At 45.9% G+C, this 20,290-nt stretch overlaps 1 protein-coding gene and 1 long non-coding RNA gene across 2 annotated transcripts in view; both read left to right on the top strand.

Moving 5' to 3' along the window:
• LOC138772247 (uncharacterized) overlaps positions 1–20,290 on the top strand; it is a 334,081-nt gene that overhangs the window by 299,549 nt on the left and 14,242 nt on the right. The window lies entirely within an intron of this gene.
• On the top strand, positions 3,189–18,339 carry PIGT (phosphatidylinositol glycan anchor biosynthesis class T). The gene is made up of 12 exons (XM_069951641.1): positions 3,189–3,422; positions 4,061–4,238; positions 6,899–7,026; positions 8,108–8,208; positions 8,540–8,626; positions 9,282–9,369; positions 10,877–10,971; positions 12,915–13,083; positions 14,925–15,125; positions 15,450–15,615; positions 15,847–15,930; positions 17,916–18,339. The coding sequence occupies exons 1-12, from the start codon at positions 3,239–3,241 to the stop codon at positions 18,166–18,168; spliced, it is 1,734 nt and encodes a 577-aa protein (XP_069807742.1). The 5' UTR covers positions 3,189–3,238; the 3' UTR covers positions 18,169–18,339.

Below are 20,290 nucleotides of genomic sequence, written 5' to 3'. Positions count from 1 at the left end.
TCCGCTAGAGAAAATAGAGAAGTCATTGGGGCTTTGAATTTCCGCTTTCCACTTGAATTTCTCTTGTTTTATGTATCATCAGTCATGGACCATTGTTTGTGGTATTGATTCTACTTTTTATACATAAGATTTGTATACTATTGTATAATTTTCAGGGGTTTGGCATTTGTTTATTGGTGGTTTTGCTTTAGCACCACATCCCATATTGGCTATTGGGCCTTTAAAGGGCAACTATACTATACACAAACCTGCTGATATCCGCCAGCAGCTCTTTACCTCACGTTGGCATTGTTGTTATACATTTTCCGTTCATTCTCGTGTTCTTGAGCATTTTGATCAAAGAAGACATGCAAATTGCTGTCTCAGGAGCGCTGTGGCCCATGCACCCAGAGCACCGCCCTCCGCTCGCTCCACCCACTATGCATATTGACGTACAAGACAGACTGGTTCCAGTGCTTGGGCGGTTACAAGCGCCGATACTGTGTATGTATGAAAAGGCATAGTGGGCAGAACAGGCTGAAGGGGGTGATCTGGGTGCCCAGGCAATGCCCACAGTGCTCCTGAGGCAGCGATTTGAATTTACCGCCATGTACCTGGCTCTTCCAGCAGCGGCACCAAGTACCTGGCTGAGCGACTGCCCGCTCAGCCAGTCAGTGACTGAGGTGGTGTCCCGCCCCCGTCACTGATTGGCTGAGTGGGCAATCACTCAGCCAGGGTGGTGATGCTGGAAGAGCTGCAGGACCCCTGCTGCTGTGAATGGGACCCGGGAGGGGCACTACAAGACATGAGGAACGACTTTATTGTTCGTGGGACTTCTCCTTTAAGGCGAATGTACCATCAGTACATTAGCTTTAAGTTTTGCACATGGATAGAATGGCGCCAGTGTGGGGAGGCTAGTACCGCGGTCCATGTTTGGAACCGCGGGCCGGTCCGCCCTCAGTGGAAGGAAACCCCGCCCCTCTATGAATTAGAATCAATGGAATCGGATCGTAGAGGGGCGGTGCTGTTCTATCCATGTGCAGAGCTGATGGTACATTCACTTTATTACTAAGTTTCCTTATACAGTGTAATTATGGTATATACCTGTCTATAATGATGAGAATAGTAGTCCTGCATCAGCTGGAGGGCCGAACCTTCCCCATCTCTGCCTTACTCGGTCAAAGTCTACAGAGAGTGCACTGGGGATTTGCATTCTGGGAATATAAAGTACAATCCTAGTAAGGCTGCGTAGGGTGCGCCTGTTTGCTGACTGTTTCCTATCACACATATTCCTTATATCACAATCATTTCACCAATGACAAGAAACATTTTCTTTTCTGATCACAGATACAAGTGTAGGAGGGTAACATGCCATTTCACTAACCAATCAGTATGGAAAATATCTTTGTTGAACCAAGTTAAGGGGATTATCCAGGATTAGAAAAAACACAGCTACTTTCTGGCAAAAACAGCGCCACCCCTGTCCTCAGGGTGTGTGTGGTATTACAATTCAGCTCCATTCATTTTTATTGAACTGAGCTGCAAAACCCCACAAACTGAGGACAGGAGAGGCGCTGGTTCAGGAGGAAAGCAGCCATATTTTTCTAAGCCTAGACAATTCCTTTAAAGCTGGCCATACACATTAATGTCAGCCAAATCCACCTTCAGCCTGCCACTGAAAGTGTATGGGGGGCTCCCATTGAAGGAGAGCTGGGCACTGTCCAGTATTTATCAGCTTTGATGGGAAAAGCAACAGAATATGCGGAACAAAATCACCCCTTAAAGCAAATCTGTACTTTGCTGGTGTCTGCCTCCTGTTGCAATTAGACCTCTGGCTAGTGGCCACCAGGGTGCATGCATGGCCACCGACTCTAGATATACAGGGCCAGACTGTCTCCACCTGATACTGCCGTTTGCCAATCAAACTCCTGCACCTATTTAAAATCTCTCTGCCCACTCCTCCTTGACTGAACATTGTTGCATTCCAAATGAAGGTGTATTTATGCTATTCTGTGATTCTCACTATATCCTGTCTTTCAGTCCTTATCAGCTGCTGTATGTCCTGCAGGAAGTGGTGTATTCTCTCCAGTCTGACACAGTGCTCCAGTCCAGAGCATCAGCAAATCCACATAGGAAACCTCTTGAGACTGGAAAGAATACACCACTTTCTGCAGGACATACAGCAGCTGATAAGTACTGGACGACTTGATTTTTTTTTTTTTTTTTTTTAATAGAAGTAAATTACAAATATCACTGGCACCAGTTGATTTAAAATAATTTTGGGGGGTGAACTACCCCTTTAAGAAATCCCCCCTATGTCCTCCTTTCACCACCTCCACACAGCAGCAGAGGATTTTTACCTTTCAGCTATAAGGAAAGCAGAATAGCGCCACTCAGTGGCCACATACCATCAGGCTTCCTAATATTACAGATGGGGCTAAGTGGTCGGTAGCGTTTCCTCTGCTATATCTGTAGCTCCCACAGTATATCTCATTTTATGGTTACTATTCGGATGTAACAGAGACTGAGTCATGCAGGAGGACTGACAGCGGCAGCTGCAGAGAGACAGGACGACATCCGAATACGACAGCCCCCCCCCAGCGTGTCTACTGCCAGCCCCCACCTAGCAGGCCGAAATAGCCGCACACTAGGGACCACCGTCCTCACGGAAACTTAGGCGCCTAGCTGTAGAATTTTTGCATGTAGAAAACACCAAACATTTTGATACATTAAAATTTTTCTTCGTTTTTTTTTTTTTAAGGCACTCAAAGCCAATGGGGAAACCCCCAAAAACCCCCATAACCAGAACATGCTGTGATATTTATTCTTTCCAGAGCAGCAGCAAATCCCCATAGAAAACCTCTCCTGCTCTGGACAGTTCCTGACACGGACAGAGGTGGCAGCAGAGAGCACTGTGTCAGACTGGAGAGAATACACCACTTCCTGCAGGACATACAGCAGCTGATAAGTACTGGAAGACTGGAGATTTTTAAATAGAAGTAATTTACAAATCTATATAACACCAGCTAATTTGAAAACAATTGTTTTTCACCCCAGTACTACTACATGCACACCCTTAGAACACCAAGCTCTGCTGCATTCACACCCCTCACCCACCCAGTACTGCAGACCCCTCACACATACACAGCCGTACTTCTGCGCATGCTCGCGCACACTTGACAGATCACGTGGTGACTGATCACATGGTCCTGACGTCATCACCCGGCCTTCCGTCTGTCATGCACTAGCCACATCCAACATGGCCGCCGTGTGGCTCCTGCTGGTCCCTCTGCTGCTGGCCCCGCCGGGAGGTGACAGTGCCCGGCCGCCCTATGGAGACTCCTTCCGGGAAGAGCTGCTCCTCAGCCCGCTGCGCTCCGGAGACGTCGCCGCCACCTTCCAGTTCCGGACGCGCCTGGACTCCGATCTCCGGCGGGAGAAAGGTGACGGACGGACGGCGGCTCCTGTGTGTGACCGGCGGCCTGCAGACATGCAGCAGAGCTCATAGTGCTACTCAATGGGGTTTTGTTACTTTCCTAGCCTAGCACAGGGATGGGAAACCGCCAGCCCTCCAGCTGTCGTAAAACTACAATTCCCGTCATGCCTAGGTAGCCATAGCTTTACCATTAGATGCCCAGGCATCATGGGAATTGTAGTTTTGCAACAGCTGAAGAGCCTGGGGCGCCCCTGACCATCAGGGCATGCTGGGAGTTGTAGTTTTCCCACAGGTTAGGGACCCCTGATAGATCCCTTACCATGTAATCTCATTGTACACTGAGCACAGGGCTGCTGGGACGTCTGGTTCACCCCTCCCGTTGTATAATGCCGCTCCGAGCCCGGGGATCTTCCTCCCCTATTGGCATCTCATTGATTTCACAGGTGTAATAATGTTTCTTCATCACTGGGATCCCTCCCAGATATCATTAGTCGTTGTCCAGACCTCTCCCCGTGTAATATAGCGTAAACCTAGGGATCATTATGCAGCCCACCCCGCACGGTGGTCACTGGTGTATGTATGTAATAAACCCCTGAGCTCTTCTCATACGGTCTCTGTGTATCTAATGGTCTGTCTTTATTATAGTGTCTCACTACAGGTTATTCCCTAAGGTTCTGGGCCAAGTGATCTCCAAGTACTCCATCCAGGAGCTGCACCTGTCCTTCACCCAGGGATTCTGGCGCACAAGATCCTGGGGGCAGCCGCTGCTGCAAGCACCTGCCGGGGCCGAGCTCTGGGTCTGGTTCCAGGAGTCTGTGCAAGAGTAAGTTGTGTTGTGTGTAGAGGGGGCAATACATCAGGGATGGGGAACCTGCGGCACTCCAGCTATTGCAGAACTACAATTCCCATCACTATAACCTTATGGTGTCGGCCGAACCTGGTCCCAGCAGCGGGTTATACCAACTTTAGTATAAAATGTATACAGGCCTTAACCCCTAGACAACCTATGGCGTATTGGAACAGCATGGGCGCCTGTCGCCAAACCTGTATGTCATTATTTTCTATGGCCCTATGAAGTGAGCTCAGGAGCTTGTAAGGGTACTTTTCCACGGACCAATGGGGGCCCAATCAATATTGTAAATGAGCGCCCATCTGCTAGAACGGCGCTCGTTTACTGAACCTAGTACATGGCCCGATAATCGTTTAGCGGGGGCTGCAGGGACATTGTTACCGATGTCATTACCTAAGCATGTTGCAGGTCTTCTCCTGCGCTCCTTCTTCCTCCCGATCCTGCGCACAGCAGCAGCTTCGGTGCGGCATGTCTGAGGTGACAGACCGCTCAGCCAATCACTGGGTGCGGTGGTCCTGGCCAGTGATTGGCTGAGCGGTCTGTCTGCTAAGACAGGCCGCACCAAAGCTGCTGCTGCACCCGGGATTGGGAGGGAGAAGGAGCAAAGGAGAAGACCTGCAACATGCTTAGGTAATGTATGGTGCTTGTGAAATCATCGGTCGCCCACCGCACATTGCTATTCCACATAGCGATCCGCGGTCGGTGCCCGATGGTTATAGGCTTCAACCTAAATAAGCGATCAGCCGATGACACGATCATTGGCTGATCGTTGTCTTTATTCCACGGAGCGATAATCGTCCGATTATTGCTCCGTGGAATAGGACCTTAAGTGACAGGGGTATCTCCTGTCTCTTACTGATCAGGACCCCTGCAGTGTGATTGTTTTCCCGGACCTCCGGAGGAGATCTTACCTCTGTGCAGGCAGCTCAGTAATCTTCACATAGAGTCTGCCACAAGCAGGGTTTATGTGAAGATTGACGATGTCTGTCCAGGCCCATTTTTCTTAGCAAGTGCTGGAGAGGATAAAAGAAATAACATGCTCTTAACTCCTTACTCCAGCGATGGTGACTGCATAACGCTGCTCCGGTCTCTGGCCGTTTCCTGGTCTGAGCAGGGACCTGGGTCGTGATGTGTGAGGTCTGCTCAGCCAGTCAGCGACCGTAGTGGGATCCCGCCTAGGCCACTTACTGACTGAGGGGACCTCACATGTTACAACCTGGGTCCCCGCTTAGACCAGGAAACGGCCAGAGATCGGTGCGGCGGTATGCACTCACCAGCGCTGGAACCGGTGAGGTAAGTGCATGTTATTTCTTTTATCCTCCCCAGCTCTTACTAAAGAAAATGGATCTGGCCAGACATCTCCTTTAAAGAGTTGGGGGAAAACATAGTTTAAAAAAAAGTTTTTAAAAATGACACAGCCCCTCCCCCAATAAAAGGTAAAATCAGCCCTCTTTTCCAATATTCAAATAAAACATTAAATAAACATACTGTATATCGTAGCGTGTGTAATTGTCCGATCTAATAAAATATAACAATAATGATCCCGCACAGTGTAAATGAAGAGGAAAAAACCTGCCAAGATTGCTTATTTTTAGTTACATTTTATGTATAAAAAATTTATAAAAAATGATCAAAATGTAAGGTAAAACATTAGAAAAGCTATGAAAGCATGGATATCGTTCAGACTGATGTATAGAATAAAGATAACATGTTAGTTTTACCGTAAAGTGCATTAAGTAGACACCGAACGTCCCAAAAGTTACAAAATAAAATTTTTCCCCAATTTTACCCCATAAATAATAATTTTGGAGTTCTGTCATACGTTATGGTATATTGAAAGGCACCATTACAAACTACACCTGTTCCTGAGAAAAACGAGTCCTTACATGGCCCTGTAGAGGGAGAAATAACAGCGCTGTATGGAGAAAAACGTAAATGCAAAAATTTAAAATTGCGCGGTCGTTTAGGCCATTTTAGGCTGGGTCATGAAGGGGTTAACGGAGAATTCCAGACATGATGTAAAAAAAAATCTTGAAGGGCAGGGGGTGGCGGGACCATAACAATCCAAGGATACTTGCCCCTCCTGGTCCTGTGACAACACATCCCAGCTCGGCTATATAATGCCCGATCAGATGGTTGTGGTGACATAGGAAACTGGGAAAAAGTGGCGCTGTGTCTGCAAGGACAAGGCATGTGTGAGTATCCCTCAGTTGTCATGTTCCTACCACTCATGATTTTTTACATTATGCCTAGAGTTCTCCTTTAAATAGACAATGTCATTTACAAGAAAAAAGTTTTTATATATCGGCGAAACACATCAAGTTGATCAGTCAAGGTCTAAGTGTTTAGATCAGGAGCACAAGGCGGGAGAAGTCCATGCTTAGCACCTTCATTCCTGGTTCTGTCATGTGACCTGGATGGACTCCCAGTACAAGTCTATGGGACTGTCTAGGTCTCAGATGATCCCTACAGGTCGGCCTGCTACAAATCAGTGTATTTATATACATTCACATGATTCTAATTCCAAAGAGCTTTCACTTGCACATTGCGTATATCGTTCTCTAATCCTCTTCATGCAGATTGCTATAAAGGTCTCGTCCCTCATATTGATGGCATCTCGCTTGTCATTTCAGTGTGGACAAAAACTGGAAGGAGCTGACTAACATCCTGTCAGGAATCTTCTGCGCTTCTCTAAACTTCATAGACTCGACTAACACTGTGACTCCAACCGCGTCCTTCAAGCCTCTGGGATTGGCCAATGGTCAGTGTACGAGTCCCTGTGCAATGTCATCTGTCTGATGTAAAGCTTTCCATTGAGGCTTCACCCATAGAAGGACGTAGCTCTAGGTCTCCTGCATGTCATCAGACCAATCTGTTTCCCTGGACACCGCACCCAAACCCCCTGTACAATTCGGTTCTTCCCAACCCATGCCTTCCCTTCTGATGCCAGTATCTTGTTAAAAAACTTTTATTCCAGTGGCTTGGTGTCAAAGGGGAGGGGCCTCCATGTCCTATGCCTACCAAAGATGAATATACCCAGCACAGGCGCGTGCCGACAAGAAGAGAGGCAAGGAAAGAGAGGCTTTAGGCCTAGGGCATAGCTGCTCTAGGCCCCTCCCCTATGACACCACACCTGTGGAGTAAAATACGCTTTTAAGCCAAATACTGGCACCAGGAGGGAATGGAATCCCAGGACCAGGCATGGATTGGAAAGAACTATCGAATGGTACTGGGGGTTTAGATGTCGGTTGTTCTAGATTTGCTTTAAAGGGAATGTGTCACCTAAATTTTCTTTTACTGATAAGTCAGATACTAAAACTTATTCTTTTATTCAAATCCGTTTCTCTTTTCTGACCATGATTTTTTAAAAATGTTACTTTTTATACATTATGGTGGTGGCCATCTTGCTTTACAGCAAGACTCATGGATATAGACAACAGACAGACTCTGTCACCTTGAGATGGATGTGAGACATTACTGAGCGCGCTCTGTGACCTGTGAAGAGGTCATCCTACAGGGAGCTGCTATTGTCTCCTCTATCTACTGGTGGCACATGATGCTGCAATGCTGTACAGATCATTTTATAGCAGCTTCCTCTTATCACCACAGACACAACAGGAAGTCTCAGCTTAGTTTTAGCCCCAGTGGTGGGAATGAAAACTGCAAGATATCAGAATTATTTTATAATATAGACAGAAAAATGGAAAATTAAAAAAAAGTCACCAAAACTTCTTAAATGTGTAACAGAAAAACATTATTCATACAATAAGTCATTTTCTGATGACACATTCCCTTTAAGTCTTTAAGTCTAAGTGTGGACTGACGCTGTTCCCATTGTGCAGTTACAGATCACCACCTCCTCAGATACGCCACATTACCCAGGGAGATCGTGTGCACTGAGAATCTCACCCCATGGAAGAAACTGCTGCCTTGTGGGTCTAAGGTAACTACTTACATGTAGTGTGGAGAGAACTTACCAAACTGTTCTGGTTCAAGAACGTTCTCCGAACGAGAACATTTGGCATTTGACTCCAAGTGGCTGTAGAATTTGGATGCCGCCCTAGGGCTGCCAGGAAAACATGGATACTGCCTATGGCTGTATCCATGTTTTCCAGGACACTCTCGCGCGCCAGGATTCAAATGTCGAACGTTCCTGGACCCAAATAGTTTGGTAAGTTCGTATATCGGTACTTATAGAGTCAGAGCACTTCTGGGTAAGGATTGTATTAGTATCATGGGGTCCATTGTAGTAATTGCATGTTGTCTAACCACAGGTCGGCCTGGCTTCTCTGCTAGAGGCAGAACGTCTGTATCACAGCAGTTACCACTCTCAGTCTGTGCACATCCGGCCGGTGTGTAGGGTAAGTGATATACAGCAATTCGGAAGGATCAAACCATTAAGTCCATTCATAGTGGATAAGGTCCTGCTGCAAAATCCACATTTATAACATGCAGAATCTGCTATGCATTTAACCCTACTACATGGAGTTGTGAAAATGCACATTGTGTGGCTACAACTAGCAACTTCTCACCCTTGTGCCTGCTACTGGAGATTATTCATGTGCAAATCCAGCCTTAAAGGGGTATTTATTTATTTATTTATTTATTTATTTTTTTTAGAATAAACTGGTGCCTGAAAATGCCAGAGATTTGTAATTTACATTTATCAAAAAATCTCCAGTCTTCCAGTACTTATCAGCCTCTGTATGTCTTGCAGGAAGTAGTATATTATTTCCAGTCTGACACAGTGCTCTCTGCTGCCACCTCTGTCCATGTCAGGAACTGTCCAGAGCAGGAGAGGTTTTCTATGGGGATTTGCTGCTGCTCTGGACAGTTCCTGACATGGACAAAGGTGGCAGCAGAGAGCACTGTCTAAGACTGGAGAGAATACACCACAGCACAGGTTTCCCATCCCTGCATTAAACAGATCTATGGCTTTGTCACCTTTTGGTCAGTGTGATTTCTTAATGTTCACAGTGTAACAGCGTATTTTCCTTTTTTTTTTTTTTTTTCCAGGGTGCGGATTGTTCGGCCGTCTCCTGGGAGCTGAGACAAACGTTAACCGTGGTGTTTGACATGTATACCAATGGAATGGGGAAAAGAGGTATATACATTTTTTTTAGATATATATATACATTTTTTTTAATAGATATCAGGCATGTACACTCACCGGCCACTTTATTAGGTACACCTGTCCAACTGCACGTTACCACTTAATTTCTAATCAGCCAATCACATGGCGGCAACTCAGTGCATTTAGGCATGTAGACATGGTCAAGACAATCTCCTGCAGTTCAAACCGAGCATCAGTATGGGGAAGAAAGGTGATTTGAGTGCCTTTGAACGTGGCATGGTTGTTGGTGCCAGAAGGGCTGGTCTGAGTATTTCAGAAACTGATCTACTGGGATTTTCATGCACAACCATCTCTAGGGTTTACAGAGAATGGTCCGAAAAAGAAAAACCATCCAGTGAGCGGCAGTTCTGTGGGCGGAAATGCCTTGTCGATGCCAGAGGTCAGAGGAGAATGGGCAGACTGGTTCGAGCTGATAGAAAGGCAACAGTGACTCAAATAGCCAACCGTTACAACCAAGGTAGACAGAAGAGCATCTCTGAACGCACAGTACGTCCAACTTTGAGGCAGATGGGCTACAGCAGCAGAAGACCACACCGGGTGCCACTCCGCTCAGCTAAGAACAGGAAACTGAGGCTACAATTTGCACAAGCTCATCGAAATTGGACAGTAGAAGATTGGAAAAACGTTGCCTGGTCTGATGAGTCTCGATTTCTGCTGCGACATTCGGATGGTAGGGTCAGAATTTGGCGTCAACAACATGAAAGCATGGATCAATCAGCCTACCTGAGTATTGTTGCTGACCATGTCCATCCCTTTATGACCACAATGGACCCAACATCTGATGGCTACTTTCAGCAGGATAATGCGCCATGTCATAAAGCTAGAATCATCTCAGACTGGTTTCTTGAACATGACAATGAGGTCACTGTACTCCAATGGCCTCCACAGTCACCAGATCTCAATCCAATAGAGCATCTTTGGGATGTGGTGGAACGGGAGATTCGCATCATGGATGTGCAGCCGACAAATCTGCGGCAACTGTGTGATGCCATCATGTCAATATGGACCAAAATCTCTGAGGAAGCTTCCAGCACCTTGTTGTATCTATGCCACCAAGAATTGAGGCAGTTCTGAAGGCAAAAGGGGGTCCAACCCGTTACTAGCATGGTGCCCCTAATAAAGTGGCCGGTGAGTGTATATCTTACATGGTATACACACAAGTTCCAGCGTTATGGAAACAGGGCCACTTTCTTCCAGAGACAGCACCACTCTTGTCTCCAGTTAAGGTGTAGTTTACAATTAAACTCCATTCACTTTATTGGAACTAAGTTACAAAACCTGCACGCAAACTGGAGACAAGAGCGGTGCTGTCTCTAGAAGAAAGTGACCATGTTTTTGCAGCCCTGGATAACCCCTTAAAGAAAACAATGGTTTATTGTCGTATTTCCAGTGACGTGTCACCTCTTCCTATCTAACCTACAGTGGACTCGCTCCTTGAGCGTTACGTCCAGGTATTCACTACCTTTGTTTTTCACAGACTGGTCTCTCTTTAAGATGTTTTCCCGAACAGTAACCGAGCCTTGTCCTCTGGCATCTCAAAGCAGAATCTATGTGGACTCTGGATATGACAAGGTAGGAGACTGCTTAAACCTCAAACATTGGGTTCAGGTATAGAGATGAGCATGTTGAGTCCGATCGTTCGGCGTTTGATTACCAGTGACTGAAGAAGTTGGATGCAGCCCGAGAGGGGGCCCTGCAATACATGGATACAGCCATAGGGCCAACATTAGGCAGCATTAGGGCTGCAGAGAAACACAACAATCACTGAGCTCAGGGAGACAAGCAAAGAAATCAATGGAGCACATTTTCCAAACTACATTGGAAATGGGAAATATGCCACATGCCACAAGGTACTTACGCCCACTACACGCATCAGGAAAATCGGATAGATTTCCTGACTGACAGGATTCTATTGGACATGGATACCTTTCAGGAATTTTCCTAAAGGGTATCCATGCTAGAAAGTAGGTCTGGACATTGTAAGACACATCCTATTGTCCAGAATTCTAGGACAGATGCCCTATAGAACTCTATGGGAGCATCCGGAATTCCGGACAGCTCCAGGTGCGCGTCTAGAATCTGTCTGAAATTCAGGAGCCACTGGCTGCCAGACTGCTGCCGGGTGCTGTACCCAATGACAAGGCGAGGAGCTCTTCTGGCTGGAGGCAGCATTATGCCTCTGGCCACAAGAGGCCGCTCTCTCTCCCAGCACTTTGGTGTATGAGTGTTGTCACTCGTGTGCTCCCAGAGCAGGAAGGCAGAGGAAGATGCTGGAGGAGGGTGGGTGTGGGTTTTTTTTTTTCCCTTGTAACTCCAGTTCTTACAGTCAGGAAATGCTGATGATTTCCCCAAGCTCCTTAAAGACTTCCTGAGTAGTATTTCCTGACCGTACAAATGGCTACAGATGTGTGCAGGAGCTCTTAAAAGGGTACTCCGGACATGCAGATTTTTTTATTTATTTTTTTAATATGTTGCGGGGTATGTAAACTACCCATACTCGCCTAACATGCTCCTCCAGGGTGTTCTCCTGTGGCGTTTTTAGGTCCGAAGCTGAATGCTCTGGAGATGGATTTGCCTTGGCAATGACAGTCCGACAGCTTATAATTGAGGCTGGACAGTGCTGCATCCAATGTTAGACAAATATGGGTTGTTTATTTCATTCTCCCCAAGTACATGAAAAATCTGTATGTCCGGAGTACACCTTTTGAAGGCTCCCTCAGCTTTTGAAGTGTTCCAGAGCAGGGACCCAGTGTGCTCTGCTGTAATCTCTGAGAACACAGCCTCACGGTTAGGATCCCCCACACAGGTTTTTTTTCCTCATCCATTTCTGTGTCCTTTAAGGGGTAGTTCCCCAAAGTTTTTTTTTCTTTCAAATCAGCTGGTGTCAGAAAGTGCTTGAGATTTGTAATTTACTTCTTTTAAAAAGTATGAAGTCTTCCAGTACTTATCAACTGCTGTATGTCCTGCAGGAAGTGGTGTATTCTCTCCATTCTGACACAGTGCTCTCTGCTGCCACCTCTGTCCAGAGCAGGAGAGGTTTTCTATGGGGATTTGTTTCTGCTCTGGACAGTTCCTGACATGGACAGAGGTGGCAGCAGAGAGCACTGTGTCAGATTGGAAAGAATACACCACTTCCTGTAGGACATGCAGCAGCTGATAAGTACTGGAAGACTGGAGATTTTTTTTTTAAAATAGAAGTAAATTACAACTCTCTGGAACTTTCTTGCACCGGTTGGTTTGAAAAAGGCTGAAAAAAATTACCATAAGCCATTTGGTTGATTATTTTTATATTTGAATTGTAAAATGACCACTTTATGGCTCAAAAAGCCACCCAAAATATTATGTGTGAATATAGCCTAAAAGTCCAGTTTCTTTACAGCAGCAGCAACCGTACCACAGTGGGAATAAAGCATTCTACTCTGCCCATTCAAATCAATAGGATGTCTGTGACCTAGACAGGTCTCCTAGAGCCATTCTGTAACCTTTCCTTGCTGTCCGGCATTCTTTACTTACAGAAGGAGATTGACCTGTTTGAGGTGACCCCATCTTCAGCTCTGGAAGTCGAGATTCCCGTCCATGGGGATCAGAGGGTATATACTCTGTACGACCTTCTAGAACCAGAGATTTTCAACACCTCTAGAAACCTGAATGTGGCGCTAAAGTGGAAAGGCAGTTCTGATTCAGGTGAGAGCTATAGGATGTTGGGAAAACTGTTATGGTGCGTTTACACAGAGATTTATCTGACAGATTTTCTAAGCCAAAGCCAGGAACAGACTATAAACAGGGATCGGGTCATAAAAGAAAGACTGAGATTTCTCCTCTTTTCAAATCCAGTGCTGGCTTTGGCTTCCAAAATCTCTCAGATAAATCTCTGTTACGCACCATAAGTATCATCTGAGAATTGCTATACCAGCCCTGTATCCCTTTATTCTCAGGGTCCTTCGGGGTCCTGGCAGTCAGATTCTCTATGGGACAACCCCTTTCAGTAGGTCTCTATGCTTTCGGTCTGGTGTTACAAGGGCTATGGTGGTAGAATGGTCACCTTACAGGGGAATTATTTGGCTGAACAAGGCAAAATCCTCTATTGATTTAATGAACCATCCTGTAAGATGCTGTGTGATATGACACCCTTTTAAAATGTACGGAAAAGCATCTAACCGTGCAACCTTAGTTTGCCTCCTCCGCTGTGCTTGTGCACAGTGCATTCCTATTAAAGGAGAAGTCTGCCCAAAGCTAAATTTAAAGTTTGTTCAAGTAATGCAAATTCTCAATATACACTTATTACGGGAAGTGCTTATAAAGTGCTTTTTTTCCTTGTACTTACTGCATCAAGGCTTCACTTCCTGGATAACATGTGATGTCACGGCTCGACTGACAGAGCTGTGCGGGCTGTGGCTTCTGTGGTGTGTGTGTGATCACAGCAGCCTGCCTAACATCCTGATTTCTGGGGACCTGTCCCACCTGCATTGTGCTGTCAGCTGAATCCCCCTTCGGTTTTTGTCAGTCCCCCAAGTGTGTGCCGCTCTGCTTCCTCTCCTCCTTCTCCTCCGCCTGCTCGCTGGGACTGGCGTCTACAGTAAGCCACAGTGCCCTCCCGCCATGCTAATTGGGCTGCTTAGGGGTGTGGGGCTGCTCCGGACAGCCTGTCTCCTCACGCCGGAGCTGTCATCCTGTTTGCACCCACAGCAGCCGCCGCACAGCCTGCACCTCTGCCAGGTACAGCTTTGCAGTCTCTCTCCTGTCCTGCAAGGTGCGGGCTGTGTGGCGGCTACTGTGTGGGTGCACACAGGATGACCGCTCCGGTGTGAGGAGAGAGCTGTCCGGAGCAGCCCCACATGCCAAGCAGCCTGATTACCGCAGCGGTAGGGCGCCATGGCCCACTGTAGACGCCAGTCCCAGTAAGCAGGCAGGAGGAGAAGAGGAAGCAGAGCAGCACCCACTTGGGGGACCAGCTGACACCAGAGGAGGATCCAGTTGACGGCACAGTGCAGGTGGGACAAGTCCCCAGAAATCGGGATATTAGGCTGCTGTGATCGCTCACACCACAGCAGCCACCGCCGCCCAGCCCACACATCGGGGATTTATACAGTGTGTCACCATTTTGAAAACTTGATTCAGTAGTGAAGGGAAAAAGCTGTATATGTGCATCTCCCGTAATTTGTGTAACTTTTATGTTGCAATAACTCACTTTAATTTAGCTTTGGGCCGGACTTCTGTGTCGAGGAGGAGTGCTGTCCTGGTCTCATGCCCCACAATACGCTGCCATGCCCAGATGGCACAGACCCATGGGTGATTTGTATTTTGGTATAACTGAGCAGAAGTATATTGGGGGACAGTGGGTAAGTGACCTATTATTATCATTAAAATATTAAAACCTCAAAGTTGTAACCAATGCCTGTAATATATGATCATAATCCCTGACTGTATCTTGCCTAAGTATGTTTTTGCATTGTCCTTAGTGTATGCGTTCTGCTATACCATGCACGTAGTAATGAGACCTTTGTGCGTTTCCTTGTGTCTGCTAGGTCAGCCGCAGCCCCCCATCTTCCATGCTGACCGGTACGTGAGCGGCTATGGTCTTCAGACTGGAGTCATAAACACCATGATTTATAACAACCATCCGTACCGAGCCTTTCCCGTCATGTTTATGGAGACCGTTCCCTGGTACCTCCGCCTCTACGTCCACACACTGACCATAGTTACTAAGGGCAAAGAAAACAAGCCTAGTAAGTATGCCGGATCAGGTGGGACTATACCTGGTGCAAACAAATAGGAGACAGAGGAATCTAAGACTAATATTGTAGGTGAAATATTTAGGAAGGAGAGCGATGGATGAGAGAGAGATAGGAGAGAGGTGTGTGTATATATATATATAAAGAATATATAAGAATTATATATATATATATTTTATTATTCACCCCATCTGCTGTGGCAAAACTACAATTCCCATCATGCCTGACAGCCAAGGGGCTACGGGTTCCCCATCCCTGATTACTGTATACAGCCAGTCATACAGATCTCTGACTTTGTCTTTTTTCCCCCCTCTCCAGGCTATATTCACTATGTGCCAGCCAAGGATCGCCAGCGCCCCCATCTCTTAGAGATGTTAATCCAGCTTCCACCTAATTCCGTCACTAAGATCAGCATCCAGTTTGAGAGGGCGTTGCTGAAATGGACAGAGTACCCCCCTGACCCCAATCATGGATTCTATATCAGGTTAGGAACCTACTCGTCGTTTTGGGTGATGGTATTGGCTTTCCAGCTTTGTTTTGCTCCCCTTTCAAAAATCTGAAGTAATACGCAAACCTCCCATTACCTGTTGACATTGTATAACCTGATCTCATGAGACCCCCCCCCTTCGCATGAACTTTGTTAGTCATGTGTATGGATGATATAACCAGGGTATGTAAGTGATCATGGCTGATATCCTTCTGTCTCCTTGTCTAGTCCTTCAGTACTGAGCGTCCTGATCCCCAGTGTAAGGAATGTGAAGACGGATGATCTGGAGGCGAGCCCACTCTTCTCCACACTGTAAGTATTACTATCCGGGCGCCTCATATTACTACCGAGTAAGTCAGATGTCCAGAGGGTGGAGATCCTACCATGGATATTATAATGCAGAGGTAAAGTTTATATAAGGAATATATAAAAACTCAAGAGCTTCAGCTGTGGAAGACTTGGGGTCACCATGTATTATATGGTCACCTATTCACTATAATGGACTCCATGTAACACCACGTTCTCCAGTATTCTGCATGCTGTCATGTTTCAGCTACCAGACCCACAGCTGATCACAAAGCAAGCAGAGGGGGAGACCGGTAACAGATATACCCTATCCTGTTCTTAAAGAGTCACTGTCGGGTTTTTTTTTTGTTTTGATTTTTTGCAGAAATCAATAGTACAGGCGATTTTAAGAAACTTTGTAATTGGGGTTAATAGGCAAATATGCCATTATCTGCATTCAGAAAGACTTTCCCCAGATCCCCCCTCCCCTCCTCTCTCTCATCCACTGCTCAATGGAAAACTCGACTCTTTTACATCAGTCGGGCCCTGTGTAACCTATGGAAAGGGGAGGGAGATTAGTCAGCAGCAGAGAACAAAGGATTACACAGTGGGAACTATGTGAAAGCCAGTATTCAAAGGTCAGAGAGGTCAGTGCTGACTGTCAGAGGAGATAGCCTGGTCATGTTGCTGTAAATTAACTCTTGTCCTGTTTTGGTGCCTCATCTCCCTCCACCCCTCTCCATGAGAGAACCATGAAGACGGGGGAGAGCTTCAAACTGATTTTTCATGATAGCAAAGCATTTTTTGCAAATAAACCCAATTACAAAGTTTCTTAAAATCGCCTGGACTATTGATTTCCTGCAAAAAAATGTAAAACGACAGTGACACTTTAAAGTATTTCTGTCATTTCAGGTGACTTTTCAGGATGGGCTGTCCTGTGTATGTATATAAGGAGCAGGACTATATCTGCCCAGTCTATCACTAGTATATGCTATTTTTTTTCCCCTGGTTATCACCCTGCAAACTCCTTCTCTGTTGTCTGCTTCCCTGTGCTCAGCTGCGGTGTGGATACAGACTAGTCTCCCTGCTGCCTCCACATATATACACTCTATATATATATATATATATATATATATATATATATATATATATATATATATATATATATAATTACACACACACACATATATACACTATATACAACATCCTGCAATCCTTCCTCACCTGTAGTAAACCTTCAGAAATTCCCAGACCAGCTTTGAGCAGACTAACATGTGAATCCAGCGTTTTCTCTGGCCAGAAAGTCAGCACTGTTTGTGTCCCCTTCCAGCTCACTCATCCCCCCCCCTCCCCCCTCCATAGGCTATAATGGGCAGAAGCAATGCTTCGCTGTGATGTAGATGGATTTTTCTGGATGATGATGAACAAATAGAAATTGGGGAGAAAGACAACCCTGTCATTACGGAAGGAATCTCTTTTGCCTAATAAAACCTATTACAGACGTTCTTATAATCGCTTGTACTACTGATTTCTACAAAGTTGTTTAAAGTGACAGGAACACTGTAAGATCCCCATACACCTTATACTTTTGTCATCCGAACCTTTCGTTCCCAGCTGGTTTGGCCGTCAACTTAAGATATACGGGGCTTTCCTGAACAATCAGCAGGTGATGTCTGTGGTGAGATAAGGGTCAGCGTTATGGCATATCATTGCTTGCCCCTTTGTTCTGGGGGAGATGAGCCACAGTCAGAGCTCTCTGGCTGCCGCTTACCCCTCCCCACAGGATATATATAAAAAAATAAAAGGGATGTATATTGTGTATGGTTCCTGTGTATGGTGAGGACGGGCAGCAGACAGGAGAGAGAACTGACAGCTGGACGACCCTCAGATATTAAAGGTGTATGACCACATTTACTATGTCTATCCATTACCTTCCGGTGTTAACAACCATAGATAACCCTGAGAATTTCATAGAACTTGTTCCTCTCATCATCTGTTTCTCTTTCCACCAGATTCCCTTCCTCTGACGGCTCCAGTTACTTTATGCGGCTGTATACCGAGCCCTTACTGGTGAACCTTCCCACTCCAGACTTCAGCATGCCCTATAATGTCATCTGTCTGACGTGCACCGTGGTGGCCGTGGGCTACGGCTCCTTCTACAACCTTCTCACAAGGACTTTCCAAGTGGAGGACACCAATAAGGGTGGACTGGCCAAAAGAATAGCCAACGTCATACGGAGATTACGAGGCGTCGCACCTCTATGATAACCGGATGGAGCCCGGCACAGGCACAGATTTGTTTCTTTAGTACTCCTATGGCCTGTTTCTGCTTGGTTAGGCCACATAACATCCATCTTTGTCACAAGAAGACTTGGTTCTTGTATATAGGGGTAAGAAATACATGGCCGCTTTCTTAAAGTAATAGTGCCACACCCATCCACAGGTTTTATTCACAATTTTCTTTAATGGAACTGAAATGCAGTACTGGACACAGCCCATGGACAGGGGTGGCGCCGTCTCTAGAGCGGGGTAGGGAACCTTGGCTCTCCAGCTGTTGCAAAACTACAACTCCCATCATGCCTGGACAGCCAAAGCTAAAGCTTTGGCTGTCCAGGCATGATGGGAGTTTTGCAACAGCTGGAGAGCCAAGGTTCTCCACTCCTGCTCTAGAAGAAAGAAGCCATGTTTTTCTAATTATTTGTATAGTCTGTGATTCAGGTGGAGGACCGTGCTGCGCGTGTGAGCGGGACATTGCAGAAAGAGATGGATAAGATGAATGTAAATTTACGATTACTTTTGGGTTATTAAGAATTTATTTTTTAAGGGTATTTATTTAAAGGGGGGAGATTGATGAATTGAGACCCCCCCCCCCCCCAATTGGTTTACAAAATGAAGAGGCTTTGGCGCTTGGTGCACAGTCCCCAAACTCTTGGCAGTGTAAGTCTGTAGCTTATAACCTCCATACAAACCCAGCGCCATGCTTGTGTCATGGGGGGTATGTGATGGAAAGCACCAACAGGCAGTGACTGACTCACCGAGTGCCAGGATCCGGTTTTTGACAGATTTTTTTTTTTTTTTTTTTTTTTTTTACATTTTGCAACAAACATTCAAAAAGATAATTGATTAAAAAAAATCATAGGACATAAAGAAATGTGTGTTTTGTATATTTTTGTGGAAACGTAAAGGTGATAAGGTGAGTGCGCCTCTTTAAAGGGGTTGTTCACTAAAAAAAAAAAAAAAATCTTTTAAATCAACTGGTTTCAGAAAGTGCCAGAGATTTGTAATTTACTGCTATTTAAAAAAAAAAAAATCTCATCTTCCAGTACTTATCAGCTGCTGTACATCCTGCAGGAAGTGGTGTATTCATTCCAGTCTGATACTATGCTCTCTGCTGCCACCTCTGTCCATGTCAGGAACTGTCCAGAGCAGGAGCAAATCCTCATAGAACACCTCTCCTGCTCAGTCAGCTGTCAAGCAGCAGCTGGAGGGCGGGGGAGGGGTTTGGCAAGAAGCCTATTCTCCTGCATATTAGGAGAATGGCTGAACAGAATGATGTAAGTAATACACTAATCTGTCACTAGTTTATGCTGCCTTCACTTAAGGAAGCTGAAGCCTACTGACTGGTTCCCTTTAAACATGTCACTGACTAAATCCTCTGTGGGGCTTTATCTTTAGGAAGGACAAAGGGAGTGGGTGGTAAAACTCAATATATCTGATTCTTCATAATCTGATGGAGTCAAGCCCCTATTACACAGGGTTGTCAGCACTAGTTTGTTCCTCGTTCCCCGCTCACTGCCGGCACTATTACATGCATCTGCAGCGAGCGGGTGAGTACGGGGGTCTGCTGCCGCTGCTCCTATTCCACGGGGAGATGGCAACAGATCACTGCTATATTAGTTGTTTGTCCTTAAACTTGTTGAAAGACAAACGACAGCAACGATCAGCCGACATCGTTCATGTCGGCTGATCGTTGCCTTTTATTACACAGAACGATTATCGGCCGAATACGGCCGATAATCGTTCTGTGTAATAGGGCCTGTAGTTTGGTGGATCAGATTTCTGCCTCCGGTTTTATCATGACCAGCTCCATGGAGCAGCAGTGTTCAAGTGCAACCACTAGATGGCAGTCTTAACCTGTGACCTAACAAATTATATATACACACATACACACCATATACAGTCTGCGCCTTTCATACACATATGTTACTCTTGATTTTTACAGATGAATGTTACAGGCTTATAGTCAGTACAGTAAAGTCAGTACTGTTACAGGATACACACACAGGCTTATAGGCAATTCCCCAGACAACCCAACAGGATGCACTATGGGAAAAGACAATGTGCACTGCACATATTACACCCTGGGGTTCATTTTAGACCTTAAAGG

The sequence above is a fragment of the Dendropsophus ebraccatus genome, chromosome 14 (genome assembly GCF_027789765.1).
Source record: "Dendropsophus ebraccatus isolate aDenEbr1 chromosome 14, aDenEbr1.pat, whole genome shotgun sequence".
NCBI lineage: Eukaryota > Metazoa > Chordata > Amphibia > Anura > Hylidae > Dendropsophus > Dendropsophus ebraccatus.
The sequence above is the reverse complement of the archived record's forward strand: the minus strand, read 5'-3'. Positions and strand labels throughout refer to the sequence as shown.

What these genes read in the sequence shown, in the direction of transcription:
- PIGT (XM_069951641.1), top strand. Translation starts at nt 3,239, where the DNA reads ATGGCCGCCGTGTGGCTCCTGCTGGTCCCTCTGCTGCTGGCCCCGCCG. An exon ending in CAATGGAATGGGGAAAAGAG is followed by an intron (nt 9,370 to 10,876) that starts GTATATACATTT and finishes TGTTTTTCACAG; the next exon opens with ACTGGTCTCTCTTTAAGATG. An exon ending in AATCATGGATTCTATATCAG is followed by an intron (nt 15,616 to 15,846) that starts GTTAGGAACCTA and finishes CTCCTTGTCTAG; the next exon opens with TCCTTCAGTACTGAGCGTCC.